The sequence below is a fragment of the Dermacentor albipictus genome, chromosome 6 (genome assembly GCF_038994185.2).
Source record: "Dermacentor albipictus isolate Rhodes 1998 colony chromosome 6, USDA_Dalb.pri_finalv2, whole genome shotgun sequence".
In the NCBI taxonomy this organism is placed as follows: domain Eukaryota; kingdom Metazoa; phylum Arthropoda; class Arachnida; order Ixodida; family Ixodidae; genus Dermacentor; species Dermacentor albipictus.
The window spans coordinates 64349894-64376412 of record NC_091826.1 but is presented as its reverse complement, the minus strand read 5'-3'; the positions used below and the strand labels follow the sequence as shown (position 1 = coordinate 64376412).

Here is a 26519-nt window from a genome sequence, read left to right as displayed (position 1 = left end):
TAGCACATGATTAATGTCATGATGTTGATAATGTTGTCCCACGGCCGTCACCGTTTTGTGAACTAAAACCGCGACCTTCGGTGATCCCGCGTGTTTAATTACGTAGTAACCCCGCAGCCTGATCGGCTGGTTCCCGATCTCCTGAAGGCAGATGACGTCGGGGGGGGGGGGGGGTATAGGTGATTTTGGATGAAAAGTTGGACTGAACTTGCCTTCTTGTAAACATTACGGCTGCATACGCTCAAGTTGCCGGGAGCCGTGAGGAGCAGTCAGGGACTCTGCAATGCTATCGCGTTCCACTCTTAAAGGGGAAGCTTAAGCGTCCTCCCATTCTTTCCTAGCAACACAGGACAAATGCGTTGGCAATTTTTGGCTATTTGTTTTGTCGGCAAGCTAACTCATGATAGCCGACTCACTCATGCCAACCCCTGAGTCAGTTGGCTAGCGGAGTAGAGTTTCGATTAGTTTGAGTCGAAGTAATTGGGGGGGGGGGGTGGAGAGATCTAAGCAAAAAACCTATTTGTTATCGGGTGTAAGGGTGCTGTTTATTTTGCCAGCCTGTGCCAGTAACACGGGAAACGGAGGACAAAGCGCAGTGCGTGGGACCTGTTTCCCGAACGGAACTTGAACGAAGTTGAAGTGCGCTGAACCAGATCCGAACAAGCGAACCTTTTTCTGTTCGACATAATACCATCGTATACGTCACGAACGTCACGTCATGCTTAGTACACACCGTTGTCTAGCTTTTGCTTGAAAAATGATGCCATGGTGCTTAAGTTCCTACTGGAAACTTTCTTCAAAGCCTAGATATAGGTACACGAAGTACTGTGTGGCTTACAGGATATAGAATACTTAAAATAGAGCGATGAGGAATAATGAAGGTTTCAGTGCTCAATCTTTGTGTATACATGCATGGATGTAACTAACATATTCTTGTTACTCTTCCCTAATGAAATGGCGCAACCCACTCTGGATGATCGGCCATGAATGGGGTGGTGCTAAGTATAGCCTGTGACTGCCATGAAGTCTCATTCCACTCGCCCACCCCCCCTAGTCCAAGGCGCATGCGTCGCGTAATTGGCCCTCGTATTTTGTCAGTAAACACCTACAGTCCCAACAAATCCAATACAATCCAGCGGTTTGCACGTGCAGCACGAAAGGTCCCGTGGCAGCAAAGAGGACGAAGACGCTGACCGCGCACAGGATGGCTAACCCGACTGGTTCGCCTTCTCAGACGAGGATTTTCATCATCCCCGCTCTCAGCGGTCACCTGAGGCCATTTCCCTGCCGCTTGCTCTTCAACGTGCTCTCAGTGGCAGCCGCCGTGACAATTGCCATTGCCGTCGTCTCACTCGGAGTGTACGGGGTGAGCCGCAAGGGCTACCTGTTCAAATCAAGCTCGGCGCCTCCTTTCTGTTGCCCGGAAGACGTTCGGGAGGCGGTGCGATTCCTCAACAGGAGTTGCGACGTACCCCTGCCACGACTCCTACGCGCCGGTCTGCACCAACGGTCCGAGGTTCAGGGTCTGGAAGCAACTGGCCCGCGAGTCCGAGCTCGAGCAAATGGTCATCACGGGCCGAATGCCGTTGCGCCTGCGGGAAGCCAAGGGTACGACGTTCCTCACAGCCTACTACAAGACTTGCACCGAGGCCATGCGTGAGAAGGAAGGCTTCGTCTCGAACCTAGCCCAAGTCCTGGCGAGAGAAACGCACCGGTTCCTCGCCAAGCCGGACTCCTGGAACGCCCTTGCCTACGCCGCCATGGTTTCGCTCAAGTGCAAACTTCCGACAGCCGTCGAGGTCAACTACGAGCCGAGGGTTCCGCTCGCAGAGCTGACCGTCGCCATGCTCTGCTCGCTCGAACTTTTGCATCCGGCGATCCTGACCTCATCCGTCAAAGCTGTAGCGGAGCTAGGCATAGCTTCGGTCACGCCGGACGGAGTGAAGGCGCTGATCACTGCCCAATGTTTCGTCCAGGTGCGCCCATGAGTATTCCCTTACGTTTTTGACAAATTACAGGTCCGGAAACGTGTCTCAACTTACAGTATTGCCTACTTGGCAATATCGGCAGCGTATGCGCTCGCTTCATTTCGGAGAACAATAATTCGAAATGGCGCGCCACTGGTGACGCCTTGAAACGAACGCGTTGGCACGTGGATGGCTTGCGATTCGCCCTGGCTTCCATGGGCTACACCATGGACGCCAACGCTCGTATCACCGTGAAGGGCGTCGCAGGAGTGTTGGCGGTCCACGACGCTTACGCGGACTGCGACTATCGCGAAGCCGACGGTGATAAGGCGGCCTACTTGCTTTTTCACAGCGTCGCGAGCGGGACGTACGAGTTCTACAAGTCGTACGCCGGCCAGCCGGACCGCGTGCGGGAAATCTGCAAGGCCAGCGTGCAGGTCGTCGGGGAAGTGTGGGACATGTTCACGGCCGAGTACCTGACGACTCCCGAGAAGGAAGACCGGCTGCGTGATATATTCGCAGCCGTCCGAGACACCGTGTACCGCGAGTGCCGCGCGAGCCGTATCTTCGATGCCGAAGACGATGACCGTCTCGGAGACTTCTTCGGCAAGCTGTCCCTCAGCGCCACCGCGGAAGCGAGCCCAACCACTGACTTGGCCCTGAAGCCCGCACCCATCTTTGCCGAAAACCTGCTGAACGGTCGCGCCTACGACTTCCACGCCCGAAGAGACAGCCAGCAGCGCACTAAATTCCTAAAGTTTCCGAAAGCACGCTACATTTGGATTCCTCCTGTTATGCTTGACATGATTCGCACCGGCGCAGTGACGGACTCGGAGATACCTAATATGGCGGCGCTCGGGTGGTTGGTAGCACAGGCTGTTTGGGAAGTGGTTCTCAGCGGTCATTTGTGGTTGCCGAAGACCGAGGCCGAGATCAAACGCCTGTGGTCATGCTTCAACCCCGAGGAGAACGGAATGAACGAGAGCGTATCGGTGCCCCTCGTTCTGGGCTTGTCGTCTGCGCTTAAGTCCTTCAGTCGTCCCGACTGGGACCAGGCGCGGCCAGCTGTCGGTCGGCTGAAAATGTCACATGGAGAGATTTTCTACATTTTGGCCTTCTTGTCCAGATGCCCGCTGGATACGACTCCTCAAACTGTGCGCGAGCTCAACGAGGCACTGATGTACGCAGGAGACTTTGCGTCGGTGTTCAGCTGCGCCGCTGATTCACCGATGGCAGAGAAGTCTCGGTGCTCCTTTTAGACCACGCCGGCACCCGATGGACTATAATGCCCCACTGGAGCCTGACGCTTTAGCGTACTGACAATTGACACCGCTTTTACTTTTTTTCTGGCCGAGTAACGCACTCTAACGATCGGTGTGCTTTAAATCTCTCTGCCGCAATATTCCTGCATTACATTATAGGCCTCGATTGTTCATAGACCCGATACACATCAAATGGCGCGTATGTTACCTCCATTCATTTAACTGCTAAAGTAGCACGGACAGTCAAAGTTCAAACGGACATACATGCTTACAGCAAACCGAGTGAAGTTCCCGAAAAATCTAATTACAATGGAAAGGTGATTCTTGAAGGTTTTCATTTATTTACATGTGTAATGCTCTCATGAATGTAACTATCCGCCTGCCCACCTGCTCACTTGCACGAGTCAATAAGTTAATTATTACCCTGATTGGCGTTCAAGATTTCTCTCTCTCCAGCCTACCCTTGCTCTTGCTGATGACCGAAGTGACTTTTGTGGGACTGTAATGGGTAGCCGTAACCATTTACATTAAAAAAATAATGGGACTGGAAAGGTAATCGGTTACCTTTTTTTTCTGTAACGTGTAAGACTTTTTGTTCCTTTGCTTGCTTCTTTTCTCCTTTGTCTGTTTGTTTTTGATCAGGACGACAACTTTAGCCGAAAATTTATATACATGCCAATCTAAAACGCGCCTTGCACTCTAACGCACTCTACGGACAGTCAAAGGACAAACGGACATAATGCTTACAGCAAACCGAGCGAAGTTCCCGAAAAATCTAATTACAATGGAAAGGTGATTCTTGAAGGTTTTCATTTATTTACTTGTGTAATGCTATCATGAATGTAATTATCCGCCTGCCCACCTGCTCACTTGCACGAGTCAATAAGTTAATTATTACCCTGATCGGCGTTCGACACTCCTGCGACGCCTTTCACGCTGATACGAGCGTTGACGTCCATGGTGTAGCCCACGGAACCCAGGGCGAATCGCAAGCCATCCACGTGCCAACGCGTTCGTTTCAAGGCGTCGCCAGTGGTGCGCCATTTCGAATTATTGTTCTCCGAAATGAAGCGAGCGCATACGCTGCCGATCAGCGCCTTCACTCCGTCCGGCGTGACCGAAGCTATGCCTAACTCCGCTACAGCTTTGACGGATGAAGTCAGGATCGCCCGATGCAAAAGTTCGAGCGATCAGGGATCGGAAGTTTGACACTTTAGCTATCGTGGAAATGGCTGGCAGTATATAGTTAGCCTTAAGCTCGTCCCTCTGGCTACAAACGGCTGCGCGACTTGAAAATTGCAAGTACTTTGCGGCGTTATAGAAGCAAGGAATCCCAATGACCATGCTCGTACCCAGATGCTAATATCCATGCGTTAGAAACGTTTGAAACCAGAGGCGCAAAGATTGAGAAGTCCGTGAACTAATCACAATTCCCACTGCAGTTGGACGATACTGAGCCCCGAGTTGTCAAAAGTCTTATACCTTGGTCTATCGTAGAGACATCGGCCTCGTTTGACCGATCTACATTCCCCCACACCTTAGCGGGATTTGGCACACAACTCTGCTTGCACGGACAAGAGGCTGCTTCACGTGCATTTTCCCGCGTGTGAACTTTTCCCTTTTTGTCGTTGACGGGAGCCCACAATTTGGAGAACTTGCAAGGCGCGCTGAACACGAGGTCAACTCCATGTTTCTTGCCTATCCTTATTTAAGTTGTATGATGTGACATGAACATACAGCATCACTACGTAGTTCCTTGCTTGCTTTCTTTTTTTGGCATGCTTGACCCGTTGGGATCCTCTTTGAGCTCTTAAAGCAAGGAACAGCTCACAGCTACGAGAGCATTGGAGAGGAAATCCGAGCTGGTCAGGTGCATAAAGTGATGTTCAAAGCTATGGCCAGCCTTGTGCATACAGGACTTTGGCAATGCTGAGTTGGGGCATTAGGCCGTCCCTCGTGTCACCAGGTTTGCATGGGAAGAGTCCTATGGCAAGGCGCGTTTTAGATTGGCATGTATATAAATTTTCCGCTAAAGTGGTCGTCCTGATCAAAAGCAAACAGACAAAGGAGCAAAGAAGCAAGCAAAGGAACAAAAAAAAGAAACATACAAACAAATAAACAAACAAACAAACAAAGCTAGGTTCAAGAATCGATGATAGCCCTTTTTTGTAAGTTTAGTGGTTGTAGAAGACAGCGAGTGGGAACATCTGTTAAGATATTGTGAAATCCTATTAGTCACAATTCGTGTGTTTTCAAGATGCCTGCCTAAAATTACGAGAAAGTTGGCCACATATCTCACTGTTTTTAAAAATGCATTGCCTCAATTTCAGGCATAAGATGGTGGTGAAAACCTGCTAAAAAGTTTTTGAGCAGCTTGTGAGATGCCGCCTAGCCTCTCTTTTCGCGACAATTTGTGTTTTTCGCTCAGCGCAGTGATCAAATGCAACCCCAACTACTCCCAGACTCTACAGCCTTGTACTGCAGCAGTTTTGAGAATTTGATATCACGCTGGCGTACCAGGCACACTGAGAACGACATAGGAGCCAAGTAATAATAACTGGAGTATTATCTTGATAAAAGTTTATTAGGTTCCAATATAGTCAACCCTACCGCTCTCATCAACTCGATGTCACGGTCGATTGCGTGATTCCAACTGTGTGCAACTGTGTTGCCCCCAATCTTGAAAGCCAAGGTTGCTGCTCAAAGTCTGTCTTGAACCATTTTTGTGGCACACAGCGTCTCGTTAATCTAGGCATGCGGGTCACTGCAAGATTACTAAGACAACTCGGGGCTCGGTATCGTCCAACTGCAGTGGAAGTTGTGATTAGTTCACGGACTTCTCAATCTTTGCGCCTCTGGTTTCAAACGTTTCTAACGCATGGATATTAGCATCTGGGCACTAGCATGGTCATTGGGATTGCTTGCTTCTATAACGCCGCACAGTACTTGCAATTTTCAAGTCGCGCAGCCGTTTGTAGCCAGAGGGACGAGCTTAAGGCTAACTATATACTGCCAGCCATTTCCACGATGGCCAAAGTGTCAAACTTGCTGATCACCATATACAATAGTGCTACGGCTTTCTGCAGAAAAATTTCGCAGCAAACTGTCGTGGTTGTGAGCGACCGTGTTTCCACGCGGTGCTGTAGTTCACTTCATGAAAGGCCTTGTTTGTGACACGGTTGCATCTCTGCTTCCAAGCCAAACGTCATTCTGTGATCCGAAATAAGAACTGAAACCTCCAAGCCCAACACGATTTGCATTTCCTTGAAAAGGTGCGCTGATGACAGCCACATTGCAACGAAAATGCAAAAAAATGTAGATGAATATGAAGACGAGAGAACGCTGGCCATTGTTGGGAGTCGAAAACTATATAACAATGCATGTTCTTTGTGTAATTTAATCCATTTTCTCGTTCGGCATAGATTAAAAAAATGTTGTCCGTTGTTTGCTGGCCTTCCCCACTTTGCGAGACATATTTTGCAGAAAAAGTCAAGTGAGCACGTGAATGCTAGATTATTATATTACGGAATACTTTATAAAAGACATTGCAATATATTTATTACAGCCGGTTGCCTTGTATCGATTTGCAACGAATTCTAAGGACGACACAAGCTTCCAGATATGCGTTCCCAAAGTTTGCGACGATTGCATTGGTGTTCAAGCAACATTTAAGCTTCAGTGCACAAAGGCGCGTTTTCTTTAAAAAGTGGTTCAAGTGTGCATTTTAAGTGCGCTTATCTCAAAAGTGGTTCTAGTTTCACGCTTTTTTCCACGTTGATGTGCCTTGTGAAATCGCTGGCTTTATTTCGTGTATTGCAAAATGTGCACAGAAGTAATTAGTCGGCGGGTTAATTGGTGAAATTTTGTTAGTTGGTCAGTTATGCGTACTGATTTTCCGTGTAACGTATACCACTTCGAGTATTCCAGATATAAAAAAGTAGATTTGCGCTGAATGCCACGGCTGATTTGGAAAAATTCTGTACACGCTGAAAAAGTACGGCAGCATGTTGCACTCTTGTAGCACGTGAAGGCGATAGCTGGCTGCATACTTGATGATGCGCCTTCACGCATTGTCGTGTTGCTGCTTTCGCAGTTCGGATTCTTCTTATCGTTTTCGACGCTTAGCTGCGGCTTCCCGCGCTCGTGTAACAGGGTCAGACTCGCGTCAACGACGTTTCTCTTTGACTTTACGCTGCATCCTCTCAACAGGGGAGGAGTAAAATGTGATTCGTTGTGATTCATCTCCACCCTCGGTGTCCGGAATGGCCGTTGGGGGACAGGTGACTGAACGGGTGGCTTAGGTTAGAAGGACGCAGACGCTGATGTGCGAGCGAACAAAACTTGTATTTGGAAATAATTTACGAGGTTCAGTTACAAGATTGCGTGATTTCGTCAGTACATCGGTTACAAAGAGCACCTTGGCTTGGACCACGTAGGGCGACCCTATTTCGGCCGAGTCGGTGGCGCTTAGCAGTGAAGTCAGGGTGCACAACCCCCGATCGGAGCGCTGCGGCCGCATTTTCGAGACCCAGCGCTCCGGCCAAAATGTTAACAGGCGAATTACTGATGGTTGGTTTTCCGACTGGAGAATCCGTTCACCAGTCCTTGCGTTTGTGAGAACTTCCATGCGTGAGTGGCCAGTCGAGCAACCAATCATCTCGGGACATTTTTTTTAGTATAGTTCATGGCATTCAATCTTCGCCCAAGATACACGATATACAACAACGATGGAGCGAGGGTCACGCTAGCCATACATGTCGCAAGTTCCGAGAAACGGCACGTCAGCACAGCTGGTGTAACAAGGTGCTGACAAGCAAAGCGCATGCGCAAACCCAAACGCTAGCAAACGTCGGGATCATGCTGCCAGTCCTCGAACACGTGCGCCACGCGACCAGATTCCCAGGACCCGAAGGCCATGTGGCGCCTTACGCAACCACTTGTTTGTGTGTCATGCTGTCACTGAGGTGCACAGGATAACTGTCCACCCTCCGACGCCGGCCCCGTGTCTGAACCGTAAGTCGAAGAAAACAGTCTTGTCGCCTCGGATCCGAGACAAAAACCGTTGGCTTTCATGCGGCTCTAAGGAACCGCGTGGTTGCACACCCATAAAAAGTAATGGTGGTCGCGCATATGGTGGGCATCACGTGATGTGCACTGGCCGTGTCCAGACCCGAACCACGCACACTCCAAGGTCACCCGCCAGAGAACCGCTGCGGATGTCAGACGCGCAACGGTGTCGTTTGTCGCAACGAGCTCGTCGAGACGCCAGCCCACTGCCCAGATAGCCCGCGCCGGGCTTTTCGGTTTGTTTTTTACTGCCGCTCCCGGCGGGTGACTTACAAACGGGATTTAACTGTATGCTGTTCTGTGTGTTGTGTGGGTGATTTCAATGAACGTATGCACTGCCCGCTTCACCTTGCTCGAGCGCTTCTAGCCTATGCATTACGAGAGGGATGAGCGAATGCATTTTCTGCTTGCTTAATGGGTACGAACAATTGCTGACGACGACAGTTATTTGTGCCATTGGGCCTTACGACGCGTTTAAATGGCGAAAGCCTTAAATGCCTCATCGAACCGTTGCCTTGAGAACGCGGCGTGCGGTATAGTGAGTGATATGGGCTCACCTCGTGCACACACGTGCTCGTGCCGCTGCTGGCGCGTTCGTCGTCTTCTGCAGCTCGCTCCGATGGCGCTCATCATGATAATTAAGATAGAGTTAGTTCAGGCACTCGAACCCACGACCTTCTGTGGGAGCCGCACCCTCGACTATTGGTGTGAGTGGAACCCGCTGCCTTTGGTGTTAATTTGGGCGAAGTTAAGAGGAAGCTGTAGCTCGGGTGCTCGTATCTAAATACATGTAAAAGGAGAATTCGTGTTTCTCAGCAACCACTGCACCGAATTTAGCGAGGTTTGTTGCATAAAAAAAAACTTAACGTCTAGTGACTCTTTGTTTCGAATTTTCGATTTAGGTCGTGAATATTTTAATAAAAAATGGCAAAAAATCGAAAATTTTTACGAAAACGAAACTATCAAGTTTACAACTCTAACGCAACGATGAAAAAATGATACAATTCTGTCACTTGCATCCAATAGTACATCTAAAGTGGACAAAATCGATATGTTACACATCAATATAAAAAATTGAGTAATATGAAAATACAGGTTTTGCAGAACCGTTGTACACAACGTAACAAATTCACGTAAGATATAAAATGGCACATCAAATTTGTCCGCTTTCAATGATGTAATGGAAGCCATTTGCAGAACCGCGATATCTGTTTTTCATGCAGAGCTATTAATTTTTAAACTTCGTGCTTCCATTTCTTTCACACCTTCGAATTTCTTAAAAATTAAGAAATTTCAAGCTCTAAATCGAAATTCCGCTTCCAACAGTTACTATAATTTAGGTTTCTTTCTCAAATGCGACAAATTTCATCAAAATCGGTCCGAGGCTTATCTCAGAAAAACACTCTTGCGTTTTACATGTATTTGAATAGGCTGCGTCGGAGTTGGGCCCGAGCTAAAGCTTCCTCTTAATACGGCACAGTTATATAATGTAGCGTCAGCCAAGGCACACGAACGCACAAGAGCTTTGGTACGAGAAAAGTAGTAAGAAGTAGCAACGCATTCGAATAAGAATGTCGAGTAATTTCATGAATGTCTCTTGAGCGCGCAGGCTTGCCTTCACCGTCTTTGGCTTATGTTAACGTGACTGTCAATTTTCAGTGCCATCAAGTGTGTGGGCCATTTAAGTCGTTCACCTTAACAAAACAACTGGTATACGGGATGTCCTAAATATGACGCATCAAGATTTAAGATGTGCAAATGCCGAGTAGCTGGACAGAATCAAAGCAACGTTGTTTCACGTTGCTTGGAGATACTCAGATTCTTTTCTTCCGCCTAATGTTTACATATTTAGTCCTAATTAATCAATCAATTTCTCGAATATTATAATTACGTGAAAAGTGTCGAGAAAATTGTAGAGCGACAGTAAAAAACACCCGATACAGCTCTCTATTGGTGAGTACGCGCTACACAAATGTGTTTTTCCGAGTGTGAAAGCAGCCCGTAAATACACACAAAACGACAGTCGTTCATCTGCGCGAGTCCCATCCATTTTCGTCCTATGCTCTTTGGCGCCATACCTCCCGCCTTCTTTTTTTTTACTAGATTCTATAAGGTTCGTATTATTGTCACCACCGACAATAGTACAATACCGGCTGCCACAACAAAAGTAAAGAAATCGAACTGACATGTTTGTTTGTAAACTGATTCTATTTAGCAGCGCTAGCTATATTACCGGCACTTCGTGCATCAATTAGAACAAAGAATTCTGAGAGTGTGGTATTTTAGGATCATATTTCACGCGTGGCAGCATGCTTTAAGTAATATGGTTCGTATGCTGCAAACTTAGCAAAGTGTATTGAAGTAGAGACCTCGTATCACTTCGTTAAATGACATTACACCATTTTAATCACACAGCAAAGCTTCTTCCTTATATATGTAAGAGCGACAGAATGTTAAAGCATGAAAGAGGGAACTCATATTTTAGAAGGGATTACTTTAGCTGCTGAGGGAGCAGTAATGCGAGGTACTGCAGTGTGGAATTGACGAGAAATCGCTACAAGGTCTCTTAGAGCGTATGGCAAGAGGGCGGTTACTGTGCTGCTCCCTAACGAACACCTTTCTGTTTGCCATACCAAGCCAGAAGGCTTGGCTCCCACTTTGTATGACATAAAAGCCGCTTGCGTTTGGGTATGTTATCGGTGTTACAGAAGCACTTTTTCAAGATACGAATCCACGTTCCACTGCAAGTAACTAATCCTACGCATTTTGGCTAGCAAAATGCACAAAGAGCTTCGGAATTTCGTTAAACGTAGCTGATTGCGGATGAATAATTTGCTAAACGGAAACACGTACCTATCCTGGTTTTTTGAACGTGCCGCTCGTTCTCAAACTTGTCTATACCGGAAGAGTCGTTGTCAACGTGAAGTCCTCACTTTTCAGCTATTTTTCCAAGGCACTGGCCCAACAACCACATTGTCCCGGATCATCGGCGCAGAATACTGTCCCACAGCGAAGACCGTCGTCCTTGGTGGCCTAATATGAGCAAGCATGGCTGTAGGCAACACATCTGCAAACGACTGGGCTGACAAATGTCGCCGTGTTCGAGGTGGTATGGCGTACCGATTGGTGTGACTGCTCCCAGCCACAATGTATCTGCTATCGTTACAATATATATTAAAGGTCTTGCCTCTCAAGGTAGTAATGTGGTTAGAAAAATTTTCTTGACTTCTTGCTTGGATGTTAGTGTTGTGCGAAGCTTCAAGAGATGGCAGTTTGTTCCAGTACTTAATACCCAGAAGAAGAGCGTTAAATCTTCCATAATGAGTTTATTCCAAGAAGTAAGAAATTGTTGTCAAATGCAAATATTGTATAGTTTGGTAAGAGTATATGTACTAAATATATGTAAGAACACTTCATGGTTGAGCAGGTGGCATATTAGTGATGCCAATTTGTGCTAAAGCAGACAACGTATAGTGGTACACTGTTAAGCAAAGTTACACCCTTTTGCCACAATGATAACCGTCGTCTGTGTTGTCCGCATTTCCTTTGTTTAACGCGGCGAGCCCGGTACTTCCCTATAGCGAACGGCATGCTCGTTATCAGCATGACATATAACATTCCCGACAGGAAAGTAGTGGGCGCGGCGGTTTCAATAAAGGAAACGCAAGCAAGGCAGGTGACGATTATTGTTGTGTGTCAGATATACACCCCAAAAGGGGGTGTATGTGTGTGTGTTTTGCCTAAGAGTATAGCATGCTTAAACAACTGAAAATTAATACTGCGAGGAGTCACATATCCACAGAAGTTGATGATCCTCACTGCTTGATTTTGGAAATGTTGGACATATAATATTGAAATGTGTGAAATGCGTGAAATATATGTGTTTCCACAAACGGAAAGGCAATATTGTAAGTGGAAATGTGTTAATGCGTAATAAATGAAAGTTCTGGTGCGTTGCTGTACATGGAGGCGTATTGGAACTTTAAACTAAAAAGTTTGTTCGAGACCGTGTTAGCACGTAAGTTGGACTTAGGATGGCAGTCCAACGAGAAGCCAATAAACATTAGCTCAGATGAAGGTCAAAGACCACCTTCAGAGCAACAGCTGCGCTGGCGGTTGTCGATGGTCAAGACGGATGGCGAAGTCTGCAGTGGAGCGCCGGCATCGGACGTGCCTGGATTTGCTGGATGGCCCGTGGCTATATATACGAAGACCCGAGCGGAGCTACAGAAAGGACGCGCTTCAGGAACCAAAAGCACCTCGCACGACTTACAAGGAATCGTTTAATTCCATGATGGAGGCAAAAGGGGTAGCGCATCAGAAACCGAATAAAAGACGAACTCGGACGACACACACGTTTGGCGCTAGGAGCGCCAAACTGGTTGGGTGAATAAATGACTGCCCGGCTGCTGCAGTTGCTAACGTCTGTTTACGCGATGAATAAATGGATCTTTGCAGATTACGTTTTTTGGGGAAAAACGTAAGTCTATCGCCCCTTAATATGACCACGAAGGCAGTTCCACTAACTTCTTTGGAACGCTCTGGTTGGACGTACAAATGGCTGCCCATGGATTGGACTGATGACGCCTATTCGCGATGAATAAATGGATCTTTGCAGATTACGTTTCCTGGGGAAAAAAAGGTAAGTCTATCGCCCCTTAATATGACGGCGAAGGCAGTTCTACTATCTTTGGAACGCACTGGTTAGACGTATAAATGGCTGCCCATGGAATGGACTGATGACGCCTATTCGTGATGAATAAATGGACCTTTGCAGATTACGTTTCCTGAGGGAAAAGGTAAGTCTATCGCCCCTTAATATGACCGCGAAGGCAGTTCCACTAACTTCTTTGGAACGCACTGGTTGGACGTATAAATGGCTGCCCATGGAATGGACTGATGACGCCTATTCGTGATGAATAAATGGATCTTTGCAGATTCCATTTCCTGGGGAAAAAAGGTAAGCCTATCGCCCCTTAATATTGCGGTGCAACCAGTTTCCCAACCTTCTTTGGAACGCACAGGCTGGGCGAATAAGTCACCAGCCCATACTAGTACACGTACTGACGCCTATTTGAGTGATTAAAATGCATATTTGAAGATTCAATTTGCTGGTAAAACAAGAGGTTAGCCTATCGCCCATTAACATGTCGGCGAAGCCAGTTCTACTAACTTGTTTGCAACGCACTGGTTGGGCAAATAAATTATTGCCCATGCCTGTGCACGTACTGATGCCTACTTACTCGGTAAATAAATGGATATGTCAGGATACACCACTTTCCGGTGTGGGAGCGTACAGTCGGGTTTCAGAATCACTCGGAGCGACCTGGGTCCCAGTACCAACACCCGTACAGCTTTTCATCCAACGACTGGCGATGCAGACGCCGGTTTTATGACCCAGGTCTCTGCGTCGCATCCATCTCGGCTCTTCATCAATGACATTTGGAGGCTCGACACCCGCTGTGATTTTTTTTAAGCGATGCAGGCCCGGCGATTCGAACCATCATCCTCTAACGGTGCAAGCCGAATGAACACTTTATCCAGTCGGCTACATGTCATTCTTTTATTTCAGTTAAGTAATAATAAAATAGCCATTTCTCTGGACACCCGACTGAAAGCAAGAGTAGGCGAAATGCGAAAACATCCGCGTACTTGGATTTAGGTGCACGTTAAAGAGCCTCAAGTGGCCCAGATTATTCCGGAGTCCCCCACTACTGCATGCCTCAATATCAGGTCGTTTTGGCACGTAAAACCCCATAATTTGGAGGTAAGAGCAACAGTCTCGAAAGATGAGCAACACAAGCAAATAGCCTCACGGGTCTATTTGCCTCTGCCGATGTGACCACTCCGGATCTCTTACTGCCGACTGCAAGCGCTCCCGGACGAAAAGTTGGACCATGATGCTGCGCGTGCGAGTATATTTGAGACCGTAGGCATCTGTGAGACAGTGCGAACTATGGGAGGGAGCATCACGTCACACAGGCAGCCTTGGCAAGGGAACGCTTGAAACCCCAGGGGTGGCCCGACACGTGGCCTCTTGCGTCGAGAGGTCAAGATGACTGGGCAACAAATGAGATTTGTTGAGACGTCTGGTTCCAAGTAGCTATCCCAGTAGTTCTTCCGTGCGCGCTTCTTCAGCTACCCTGCCGTGGCTCTGTCTGCACAATGGGAACATTAAAACGAACCGCGCACTTTGAGATGCGATCAGGCGTTGAGCCACCAGGTTCGTCTTCAATCGCGTTGCGGTATGCTCCCTCCTACCTTTATCTTCCTCCATGATGCGAAGGCTCCTTTGCATCGACGTCTGTAGGAAGCAGTGTGCTTCCGAGTAACTACAGAAGACCCAGACGCAGAAACAAGAACACCGTATGCCCCGAATACGTGTGATAGGCAAGGATCGCACGCCGTTCGCAAACGCCACCTAGACACCACAAGGCCCATGCATTCTACTTTATGACGCCATGCTACTATGCCCGAAATTCCCTTTGTCAAGCTTGGCGTGAGGAAATCGGCGACGTCGATATCACCTTTTGCTTACTTTGCACCATCCCTAATAGGTTCTAGGGATTCGGGGCAGGCACTATGAGGTGATGGATAGGAGTGCACAGGCCTCATGCAATCTAGGTGGCGTTGAGTTCGCCCTGCCACCTGACATTTCAAAATTGGAAGGCTCATCTAGCCAAAGCGCAGAGACCACTGAACGTCTCACCACCGCCGCCTCACGTTGACCACGAGTAAGCTTTGACCAGCATCATACGCACTCATGTATACACATGCACAACGCAAATACATAGCGAAATCGCACAACGAAGCAGCTGCTAGAAATATAGCGCCGCCAAGTGCCGGATAAGGGAACCAATTTGGCAGGGGAGCTAGTCGAATCTGGACCGTGCCACTGAAGAAACACAATTCCATTCTCACACCCCCTTTTTTGTTAAGGTATATAGCCAACCTATCGCAATAAGCGCCAGAAAAAACCCTCAAATTCTGTACTAAATTCTTTTAGGGGTTCGAGCTACCCACACCATCTTCCAAAGGGGTGAGCAGAAGTTTCCGGGTTATATTTATAGGGTGTTTCATTTTATTATGAAAAAGATTTTTTTTTTAAATTGCCCGCGGTATCTAGCACAAATCTCCTCATCGAGCTGGAATATTCGAGGAAATAGCGATTACTTGCACTGAAACCAATACAAATATTTGCCTAAATAAAATTTGAGTGGTTACTTTGGCACAGACATTGCAACACATGACTGGAAGCCAATGATCTCACAAGGCACATGCATTTACAAAGGAGCTTTTCTAGAAAAAATGAACAAAAAATACTTAACGTTCTTTTCATTTTTCGAGAAAACGCGCGCTTTCGGGGCAAAGTATTTTACCTGCCGCTCACCGTTTACCGGTGAGCGGTATTTTACCTACTTACCGCTCACCGTTTACCGTTTCTTACCGTTTCTTCATTTTATCGAGAAAAATTATTCGGTGCCTATTCGTTTAATTATTGCGTAATTAGGCGTCAGCGCATGCGGGGGGAGTGATATACGTGAAGAACAAGCGCTTTCCGGGCAAAATATTTTACCTGCCTGAAACTATTATTTTCATGGGCTATTGGACCATGAAATTGGACCGGCAATTTCTCATTTTTTAAGAAAAATTATTCGTTGCTATTCGTTTATTGATCGCGTAAATGGGCGTCAGCGCATGCGGGGGGAGCCAAAAGGCTTACTATTTCATGGCTATAGGCTCACCATTTTTTTCCATTAGAGGGGAAAAATTATTTTTTGCCTAATCATTCAGGTATCGCGTTAAACGGCATCTGGGCGTGCCCGGGAACTGATATATGCGGAGAACGAGCGCTTTCGAGGCACTTTATTTTTCGTCGGAAAAATGATATCTTGATGGGCTATAGGCTTAGCGTTTTTTCCATTTTAGGGGGAAAATTATTCTTTGCCTAATCGTTCAGGTATCGAGTTAAACGGCATCTGGGCGTGCCCGGGAACTGATATATGCGTAGAACGAGTGCTTTCGAGGCACTTTATTTTTCGTCGGAAAAATGATATTTTCATGGGCTATAGGCTTAGCGTTTTTTCCATTTTAGGGGAAAAATTATTCTTTGCCTAATCGTTCAGGTATCGCGTTAAACGGCATCTGGGCTTGCCCGAGAACTGATATAGGCGGAGAACGAGCGCTTTCGAGGCACTTTATTTTTTGTCGGAAAAATGATATTTTAATGGGCTATAGGCTTAGCGTTTTTTCCATTTTAGGGGGAAAATTATTCTTTGCCTAATCGTTCAGGTATCGCGTTAAACGGCATCTGGGCTTGCCCGAGAACTGATATAGGCGGAGAACGAGCGCTTTCGAGGCACTATTTTTTGTCGGAAAAATGATATTTTAATGGGCTATAGGCTTAGCGTTTTTTCCATTTTAGGGGGAAAATTATTCTTTGCCTAATTGTTCAGGTATCGCGTTAAACGGCATCTGGGCGTGCCCGAGAACTGATATATGCGGAGAACGAGCGCTTTCGAGGCAGTTTATTTTTCGTCGGAAAAATGATATTTTCATGTGCTATAGGCTTAGCGTTTTTTCCATTTTAGGGGGCAAATTATTCTTTGCCTAATCGTTCAGGTATCGAGTTAAACGGCATCTGGGCGTGCCCGGGAACTGATATATGCGTAGAACGAGCGCTTTCGAGGCACTTTATTTTTCGTCGGAAAAATGATATTTTCATGGGCTATAGGCTTAGCGTTTTTTCCATTTTAGGGGAAAAATTATTCTTTGCCTAATCGTTCAGGTATCGCGTTAAACGGCATCTGGGCTTGCCCGAGAACTGATATAGGCGGAGAACGAGCGCTTTCGAGGCACTTTATTTTTTGTCGGAAAAATGATATTTTAATGGGCTATAGTCTTAGCGTTTTTTCCATTTTAGGGGGAAAATTATTCTTTGCCTAATCGTTCAGGTATCGCGTTAAACGGCATCTGGGCGTGCCCGAGAACTGATATATGCGGAGAACGAGCGCTTTCGAGGCAGTTTATTTTTCGTCGGAAAAATGATATTTTCATGTGCTATAGGCTTAGCGTTTTTTCCATTTTAGGGGGCAAATTATTCTTTGCCTAATCGTTCAGGTATCGCGTTAAACGGCATCTGGGCGTGCCCGGGAACTGATATATGCGGAGAACGAGCGCTTTCGAGGCACTTTATTTTTCGTCGGGAAAATGATATTTTCATGGGCTATAGGCTTATCGTTTTTTCCATTTTAGGGGAAAAATTATTCTTTGCCTAATAGTTCAGGTATCGCGTTAAACGGAATCTGGGCGTGCCCGGGAACTGATATATGCGGAGAACGAGCGCTTTCGAGGCACTTTATTTTTCGTCGGAAAAATGATATTTTCATGGGCTATAGGCTTAGCGTTTTTTCCATTTTAGGGGAAAAATTATTCTTTGCCTAATCGTTCACGTATCGCGTTAAACGGCATCTGGGCGTGCACGGGAACTGATGTATGCGGAGAACGAGCGCTTTCGAGGCACTTTATTTTTCGTCGCAAAAATGATATTTTCATGGGCTATAGGCTTAGCGTTTTTTCCATTTTAGGGGGAAAATTATTCTTTGCCTAATCGTTCAGGTATCGCGTTAAACGGCATCTGGGCGGGCCCGCGAACTGATATATGCGGAAAACGAGCGCTTTCGAGGCACTTTATTTTTCGTCAGAAAAATGATATTTTTATGGGCTATAGGCTTAGCGTTTTTTCCATTTTAGGCGAAAAATTATTCTTTCCCTAATCGTTCAGGTATCGCGTTAAACGGCATCTGGGCGTGCCCGGGAACTGATATATGCGGAGAACGAGCGCTTTCGAGGCACTTTATTTTTCGTCGGAAAAATGATATTTACATGGATTATAGGCTTAGCGTTTTTTCCATTTTAGGGGAAAAATTATTCTTTGCCTAATCGTTCACGTATCGCGTTAAACGGCATCTGGGCGGGCCCGGGAACTGATATATGCGGAAAACGAGCGCTTTCGAGGCACTTTATTTTTCGTCAGAAAAATGATATTTTTATGGCCTATAGGCTTAGCGTTTTTTCCATTTTAGGGGAAAAATTATTCTTTCCCTAATCGTTCAGGTATCGCGTTAAACGGCATCTGGGCGTGCCCGGGAACTGATATATGCGGAGAACGAGCGCTTTCGAAGCACTTTATTTTTCGTCGGAAAAATGATATTTACATGGATTATAGGCTTAGCGTTTTTTCCATTTTAGGGGAAAAATTATTCATTGCCTAATCGTTCACGTATCGCGTTAAACGGCATCTGGGCGTGCACGGGAACTGATGTATGCGGAGAACGAGCGCTTTCGAGGCACTTTATTTTTCGTCGCAAAAATGATATTTTCATGGGCTATAGGCTTAGCGTTTTTTCCATTTTAGGGGGAAAATTATTCTTTGCCTAATCGTTCAGGTATCGCGTTAAACGGCATCTGGGCGTGCCCGGGAACTGATATATGCGGAGAACGAGCGCTTTCGAGGCAGTTTATTTTTCGTCGGAAAAATATTTTCATGGGCTATAGGCTTAGCGTTTTTTCCATTTTAGGGGAAAAATTATTCTTTGCCTAATCGTTCAGGTATCGCGTTAAACGGCATCTGGGCGTGCCCGGGAACTGATATATGTTGAGAACGAGCGCTTTCGAGGAACTTTATTTTTCATCGGAAAAATGATATTTTCATGGGCTATAGGCTTAGCGTTTTTTCCATTTTAGGGGGAAAATTATTCTTAGCCTAATCGTTCAGGTATCGAGTTAAACGGCATCTGGGCGTGCCCGGGAACTGATATATGCGTAGAACGAGCGCTTTCGAGGCACTTTATTTTTCGTCGGAAAAATGATATTTTCATGGGCTATAGGCTTAGCGTTTTTTCCATTTTAGGGGAAAAATTATTCTTTGCCTAATCGTTCAGGTATCGCGTTAAACGGCATCTGGGCGTGCCCGAGAACTGATATATGCGGAGAACGAGCGCTTTCGAGGCAGTTTATTTTTTGTCGGAAAAATGATATTTTAATGGGCTATAGGCTTAGCGTTTTTTCCATTTTAGGGGGAAAATTATTCTTTGCCTAATCGTTCAGGTATCGAGTTAAACGGCATCTGGGCGTGCCCGGGAACTGATATATGCGTAGAACGAGCGCTTTCGAGGCACTTTATTTTTCGTCGGAAAAATGATATTTTCATGGGCTATAGGCTTAGCGTTTTTTCCATTTTAGGGGAAAAATTATTCTTTGCCTAATCGTTCAGGTATCGCGTTAAACGGCATCTGGGCTTGCCCGAGAACTGATATAGGCGGAGAACGAGCGCTTTCGAGGCACTTTATTTTTTGTCGGAAAAATGATATTTTAATGGGCTATGGTCTTAGCGTTTTTTCCATTTTAGGGGGAAAATTATTCTTTGCCTAATCGTTCAGGTATCGCGTTAAACGGCATCTGGGCGTGCCCGAGAACTGATATATGCGGAGAACGAGCGCTTTCGAGGCAGTTTATTTTTCGTCGGAAAAATGATATTTTCATGTGCTATAGGCTTAGCGTTTTTTCCATTTTAGGGGGCAAATTATTCTTTGCCTAATCGTTCAGGTATCGCGTTAAACGGCATCTGGGCGTGCCCGGGAACTGATATATGCGGAGAACGAGCGCTTTCGAGGCACTTTATTTTTCGTCGGGAAAATGATATTTTCATGGGCTATAGGCCTAGCGTTTTTTCCATTTTAGGGGAAAAATTATTCTTTGCCTAATAGTTCAGGTATCGCGTTAAACGGAATCTGGGCGTGCCCGGGAACTGATATATGCGGAGAACGAGCGCTTTCGAGGCACTTTATTTTTCGTCGGAAAAATGATATTTTCATGGGCTATAGGCTTAGCGTTTTTTCCATTTTAGGGGAAAAATTATTCTTTGCCTAATCGTTCACGTATCGCGTTAAACGGCATCTGGGCGTGCACGGGAACTGATGTATGCGGAGAACGAGCGCTTTCGAGGCACTTTATTTTTCGTCGCAAAAATGATATTTTCATGGGCTATAGGCTTAGCGTTTTTTCCATTTTAGGGGGAAAATTATTCTTTGCCTAATCGTTCAGGTATCGCGTTAAACGGCATCTGGGCGTGCCCGGGAACTGATATATGCGGAGAACGAGCGCTTTCGAAGCACTTTATTTTTCGTCGGAAAAATGATATTTACATGGATTATAGGCTTAGCGTTTTTTCCATTTTAGGGGAAAAATTATTCATTGCCTAATCGTTCACGTATCGCGTTAAACGGCATCTGGGCGTGCACGGGAACTGATGTATGCGGAGAACGAGCGCTTTCGAGGCACTTTATTTTCGTCGCAAAAATGATATTTTCATGGGCTATAGGCTTAGCGTTTTTTCCATTTTAGGGGGAAAATTATTCTTTGCCTAATCGTTCAGGTATCGCGTTAAACTGCATCTGGGCGTGCCCGGGAACTGATATATGCGGAGAACGAGCGCTTTCGAGGCAGTTTATTTTTCGTGGGAAAAATATTTTCATGGGCTATAGGCTTAGCGTTTTTTCCATTTTAGGGGAAAAATTATTCTTTGCCTAATCGTTCAGGTATCGCGTTAAACGGCATCTGGGCGTGCCCGGGAACTGATATATGTTGAGAACGAGCGCTTTCGAGGAACTTTATTTTTCGTCGGAAAAATGATATTTTCATGGGCTATAGGCTTAGCGTTTTTTCCATTTTAGGGGGAAAATTATTCTTTGCCTAATCGTTCAGGTATCGAGTTAAACGGCATCTGGGCGTGCCCGGGAACTGATATATGCGTAGAACGAGCGCTTTCGAGGCACTTTATTTTTCGTCGGAAAAATGATATTTTCATGGGCTATAGGCTTAGCGTTTTTTCCATTTTAGGGGAAAAATTATTCTTTGCCTAATCGTTCAGGTATCGCGTTAAACGGCATCTGGACTTGCCCGAGAACTGATATAGGCGGAGAACGAGCGCTTTCGAGGCAGTTCATTTTTTGTCGGAAAAATGATATTTTAATGGGCTATAGGCTTAGCGTTTTTTCCATTTTAGGGGGAAAATTATTCTTTGCCTAATCGTTCAGGTATCGCGTTAAACGGCATCTGGGCGTGCCCGAGAACTGATATATGCGGAGAACGAGCGCTTTCGAGGCAGTTTATTTTTCGTTGGAAAAATGATATTTTCATGTGCTATAGGCTTAGCGTTTTTTCCATTTTAGGGGGCAAATTATTCTTTGCCTAATTGTTCAGGTATCGAGTTAAACGGCATCTGGGCGTGCCCAGGAACTGATATATGCGTAGAACGAGCGCTTTCGAGACACTTGATTTTTCGTCGGAAAAATGATATTTTCATGGGCTATAGGCTTAGCGTTTTTTCCATTTTAGGGGAAAAATTATTCTTTGCCTAATCGTTCAGGTATCGCGTTAAACGGCATCTGGACTTGCCCGAGAACTGATATAGGCGGAGAACGAGCGCTTTCGAGGCACTTTATTTTTTGTCGGAAAAATGATATTTTAATGTGCTATAGGCTTAGCGTTTTTTCCATTTTAGGGGGAAAATTATTCTTTGCCTAATCGTTCAGGTATCGCGTTAAACGGCATCTGGGCGTGCCCGAGAACTGATATAGGGGGAGAACGAGCGCTTTCGAGGCAGTTTATTTTTCGTCGGAAAAATGATATTTTCATGGGCTATAGGCTTAGCGTTTTTTCCATTTTAGGGGAAAAATTATTCTTTGCCTAATCGTTCAGGTATCGCGTTAAACGGCATCTGGACTTGCCCGAGAACTGATATAGGCGGAGAACGAGCGCTTTCGAGGCACTTTATTTTTTGTCGGAAAAATGATATTTTAATGGGCTATAGGCTTAGCGTTTTTTCCATTTTAGGGGGAAAATTATTCTTTGCCTAATCGTTCAGGTATCGCGTTAAACGGCATCTGGGCCTGCCCGAGAACTGATATATGCGGAGAACGAGCGCTTTCGAGGCAGTTTATTTTTCGTCGGAAAAATGATATTTTCATGTGCTAAAGGCTTAGCGTTTTTTCCATTTTAGGGGGCAAATTATTCTTTGCCTAATTGTTCAGGTATCGAGTTAAACGTCATCTGGGCGTGCCCGGGAACTGATATATGCTAGAACGAGCGCTTTCGAGGCACTTGATTTTTCGTCGGAAAAATGATATTTTCATGGGCTATAGGCTTAGCGTTTTTTCCATTTTAGGGGAAAAATTATTCTTTGCCTAATCGTTCAGGTATCGCGTTAAACGGCATCTGGACTTGCCCGAATACTGATATAGGCGGAGAACGAGCGCTTTCGAGGCACTTTATTTTTCGTCGGAAAAATGATATTTGCATGGGCTATAGGCTTAGCGTTTTTTCCATTTTAGGGGGAAAATTATTCTTTGCCTAATCGTTCAGGTATCGAGTTAAACGGCATCTGGGCGTGCCCGGGAACTGATATATGCGTAGAACGAGCGCTTTCGAGGCACTTTATTTTTCGTCGGAAAAACGATATTTTCATGAGCTATAGGCTTAGCGTTTTTTCCATTTTAGGGGAAAAATGATTCTTTGCCTAATCGTTCAGGTATCGCGTTAAACGGCATCTGGGCTTGCCCGAGAACTGATATAGGCGGAGAACGAGCGCTTTCGAGGCACTTTATTTTTTGTCGGAAAAATGATATTTTAATGGGCTATAGTCTTAGCGTTTTTTCCATTTTAGAGGAAAATTATTCTTTGCCTAATCGTTCAGGTATCGCGTTAAACGGCATCTGGGCGTGCCCGAGAACTGATATATGCGGAGAACGAGCGCTTTCGAGGCAGTTTATTTTTCGTCGGAAAAATGATATTTTCATGTGCTATAGGCTTAGCGTATTTTCCATTTTAGGGGGAAAATTATTCTTTGCCTAATCGTTCAGGTATCGCGTTAAACGGCATCTGGGCGTGCCTGGGAACTGATATATGCGGAGAACGAGCGCTTTCGAGGCACTTCATTTTTCGTCGGAAAAATGATATTTTCATGGGCTATAGGCTTAGCGTTTTTTCATTTTAGGGGCAAAATTATTCTTTGCCTAATCGTTCAGGAATCGCGTTAAACGGCATCTGGGCTTGCCCGAGAACTGATGTAGGCGGAGAACGAGCGCTTTCGAGGCACTTTATTTTTTGTCGGAAAAATGATATTTTATTGGGCTATAGGCTTAGCGTTTTTTCCATTTTAGGGGGAAAATTATTCTTTGCCTAATCGTTCAGGTATCGCGTTAAACGGCATCTGGGCGTGCCCGAGAACTGATATATGCGGAGAACGAGCGCTTTCGAGGCAGTTTATTTTTCGTCAGAAAAATGATATTTTCATGTGCTATAGGCTTAGCGTTTTTTCCATTTTAGGGGGCAAATTATTCTTTGCCTAATTGTTCAGGTATCGAGTTAAACGGCATCTGGGCGTGCCCGGGAACTGATATATGCGTAGAACGAGCGCTTTCGAGGCACTTGATTTTTCGTCGGAAAAATGATATTTTCATGGGCTATAGGCTTAGCGTTTTTTCCATTTTAGGGGAAAAATTATTCTTTGCCTAATCGTTCAGGTATCGCGTTAAATGGCATCTGGGCGTGCCCGGGAACTGATATATGCGGAGAACGAGCGCTTTCGAGGCACTTTATTTTTCGTCGGAAAAATGATATTTTCATGGGCTATAGGCTTAGCGTTTTTTCCATTTTAGGGGAAAAATTATTCTTTGCCTAATCGTTCAGGTATCGCGTTAAACGGCATCTGGGCGTGCCCGGGAACTGATATATGCGGAGAACGTGCGCTTTCGAGGCACTTTATTTTTCGTCGAAAAATGATATTTTCATGGGCTATAGGCTTAGCGTTTTTTCCATTTTAGGGGAAAAATTATTCTTTCTCTAATAGTTCAGGTATCGCGTTAAACGGAATCTGGGCGTGCCCGGCAACTGATATATGCGGAGAACGAGCGCTTTCGAGGCACTTTATTTTTCGTCGGAAAAATGATATTTTCATGGGCTATAGGCTTAGCGTTTTTTCCATTTTAGGGGGAAAATTATTCTTTGCCTAATCGTTCAGGTATCGCGTTAAACGGCATCTGGGCGTGCCCGAGAACTGATATAGGGGGAGAACGAGCGCTTTCGAGGCAGTTTATTTTTCGTCGGAAAAATGATATTTTCATGGGCTATAGGCTTAGCGTTTTTTCCATTTTAGGGGAAAAATTATTCTTTGCCTAATCGTTCAGGTATCGCGTTAAACGGCATCTGGACTTGCCCGAGAACTGATATAGGCGGAGAACGAGCGCTTTCGAGGCACTTTATTTTTTGTCGGAAAAATGATATTTTAATGGGCTATAGGCTTAGCGTTTTTTCCATTTTAGGGGGAAAATTATTCTTTGCCTAATCGTTCAGGTATCGCGTTAAACGGCATCTGGGCGTGCCCGAGAACTGATATAGGGGGAGAACGAGCGCTTTCGAGGCAGTTTATTTTTCGTCGGAAAAATGATATTTTCATGGGCTATAGGCTTAGCGTTTTTTCCATTTTAGGGGAAAAATTATTCTTTGCCTAATCGTTCAGGTATCGCGTTAAACGGCATCTGGACTTGCCCGAGAACTGATATAGGCGGAGAACGAGCGCTTTCGAGGCACTTTATTTTTTGTCGGAAAAATGATATTTTAATGGGCTATAGGCTTAGCGTTTTTTCCATTTTAGGGGGAAAATTATTCTTTGCCTAATCGTTCAGGTATCGCGGTAAACGGCATCTGGGCCTGCCCGAGAACTGATATATGCGGAGAACGAGCGCTTTCGAGGCAGTTTATTTTTCGTCGGAAAAATGATATTTTCATGTGCTAAAGGCTTAGCGTTTTTTCCATTTTAGGGGGCAAATTATTCTTTGCCTAATTGTTCAGGTATCGAGTTAAACGTCATCTGGGCGTGCCCGGGAACTGATATATGCTAGAACGAGCGCTTTCGAGGCACTTGATTTTTCGTCGGAAAAATGATATTTTCATGGGCTATAGGCTTAGCGTTTTTTCCATTTTAGGGGAAAAATTATTCTTTGCCTAATCGTTCAGGTATCGCGTTAAACGGCATCTGGACTTGCCCGAATACTGATATAGGCGGAGAACGAGCGCTTTCGAGGCACTTTATTTTTCGTCGGAAAAATGATATTTGCATGGGCTATAGGCTTAGCGTTTTTTCCATTTTAGGGGGAAAATTATTCTTTGCCTAATCGTTCAGGTATCGAGTTAAACGGCATCTGGGCGTGCCCGGGAACTGATATATGCGTAGAACGAGCGCTTTCGAGGCACTTTATTTTTGGTCGGAAAAATGATATTTTCATGGGCTATAGGCTTAGCGTTTTTTCCATTTTAGGGGAAAATGATTCTTTGCCTAATCGTTCAGGTATCGCGTTAAACGGCATCTGGGCTTGCCCGAGAACTGATATAGGCGGAGAACGAGCGCTTTCGAGGCACTTTATTTTTTGTCGGAAAAATGATATTTTAATGGGCTATAGTCTTAGCGTTTTTTCCATTTTAGAGGAAAATTATTCTTTGCCTAATCGTTCAGGTATCGCGTTAAACGGCATCTGGGCGTGCCCGAGAACTGATATATGCGGAGAACGAGCGCTTTCGAGGCAGTTTATTTTTCGTCGGAAAAATGATATTTTCATGTGCTATAGGCTTAGCGTATTTTCCATTTTAGGGGGAAAATTATTCTTTGCCTAATCGTTCAGGTATCGCGTTAAACGGCATCTGGGCGTGCCTGGGAACTGATATATGCGGAGAACGAGCGCTTTCGAGGCACTTCATTTTTCGTCGGAAAACTGATATTTTCATGTGCTATAGGCTTAGCGTTTTTTCCATTTTAGGGGGAAAAGTATTCTTTGCCTAATCGTTCAGGTATCGCGTTAAACGGCATCTGGGCGTGCCCGGGAACTGATATATGCGGAGAACGAGCGCTTTCGAGGCACTTCATGTTTCGTCGGAAAAATGATATTTTCATGGGCTATAGGCTTAGCGTTTTTTCATTTTAGGGGCAAAATTATTCTTTGCCTAATCGTTCAGGAATCGCGTTAAACGGCATCTGGGCTTGCCCGAGAACTGATATAGGCGGAGAACGAGCGCTTTCGAGGCACTTTATTTTTTGTCGGAAAAATGATATTTTAATGGGCTATAGGCTTAGCGTTTTTTCCATTTTAGGGGGAAAATTATTCTTTGC

General features: G+C 45.5%; 1 protein-coding gene across 1 annotated transcript in view; it reads left to right on the top strand.

Moving 5' to 3' along the window:
• Window positions 1-11494, top strand: part of LOC139046773 (uncharacterized) — a 109457-nt gene extending 97963 nt beyond the window's left edge. Inside the window, exon 8 of the mRNA XM_070540682.1 lies at window positions 11237-11494. Coding sequence (XP_070396783.1) covers window positions 11237-11338 — 102 coding nt within the window. The 3' untranslated portion in view covers window positions 11339-11494. The remainder of the gene's footprint in view (window positions 1-11236) is intronic.
• The last annotated feature ends 15025 nt before the right edge of the window (window positions 11495-26519 follow it).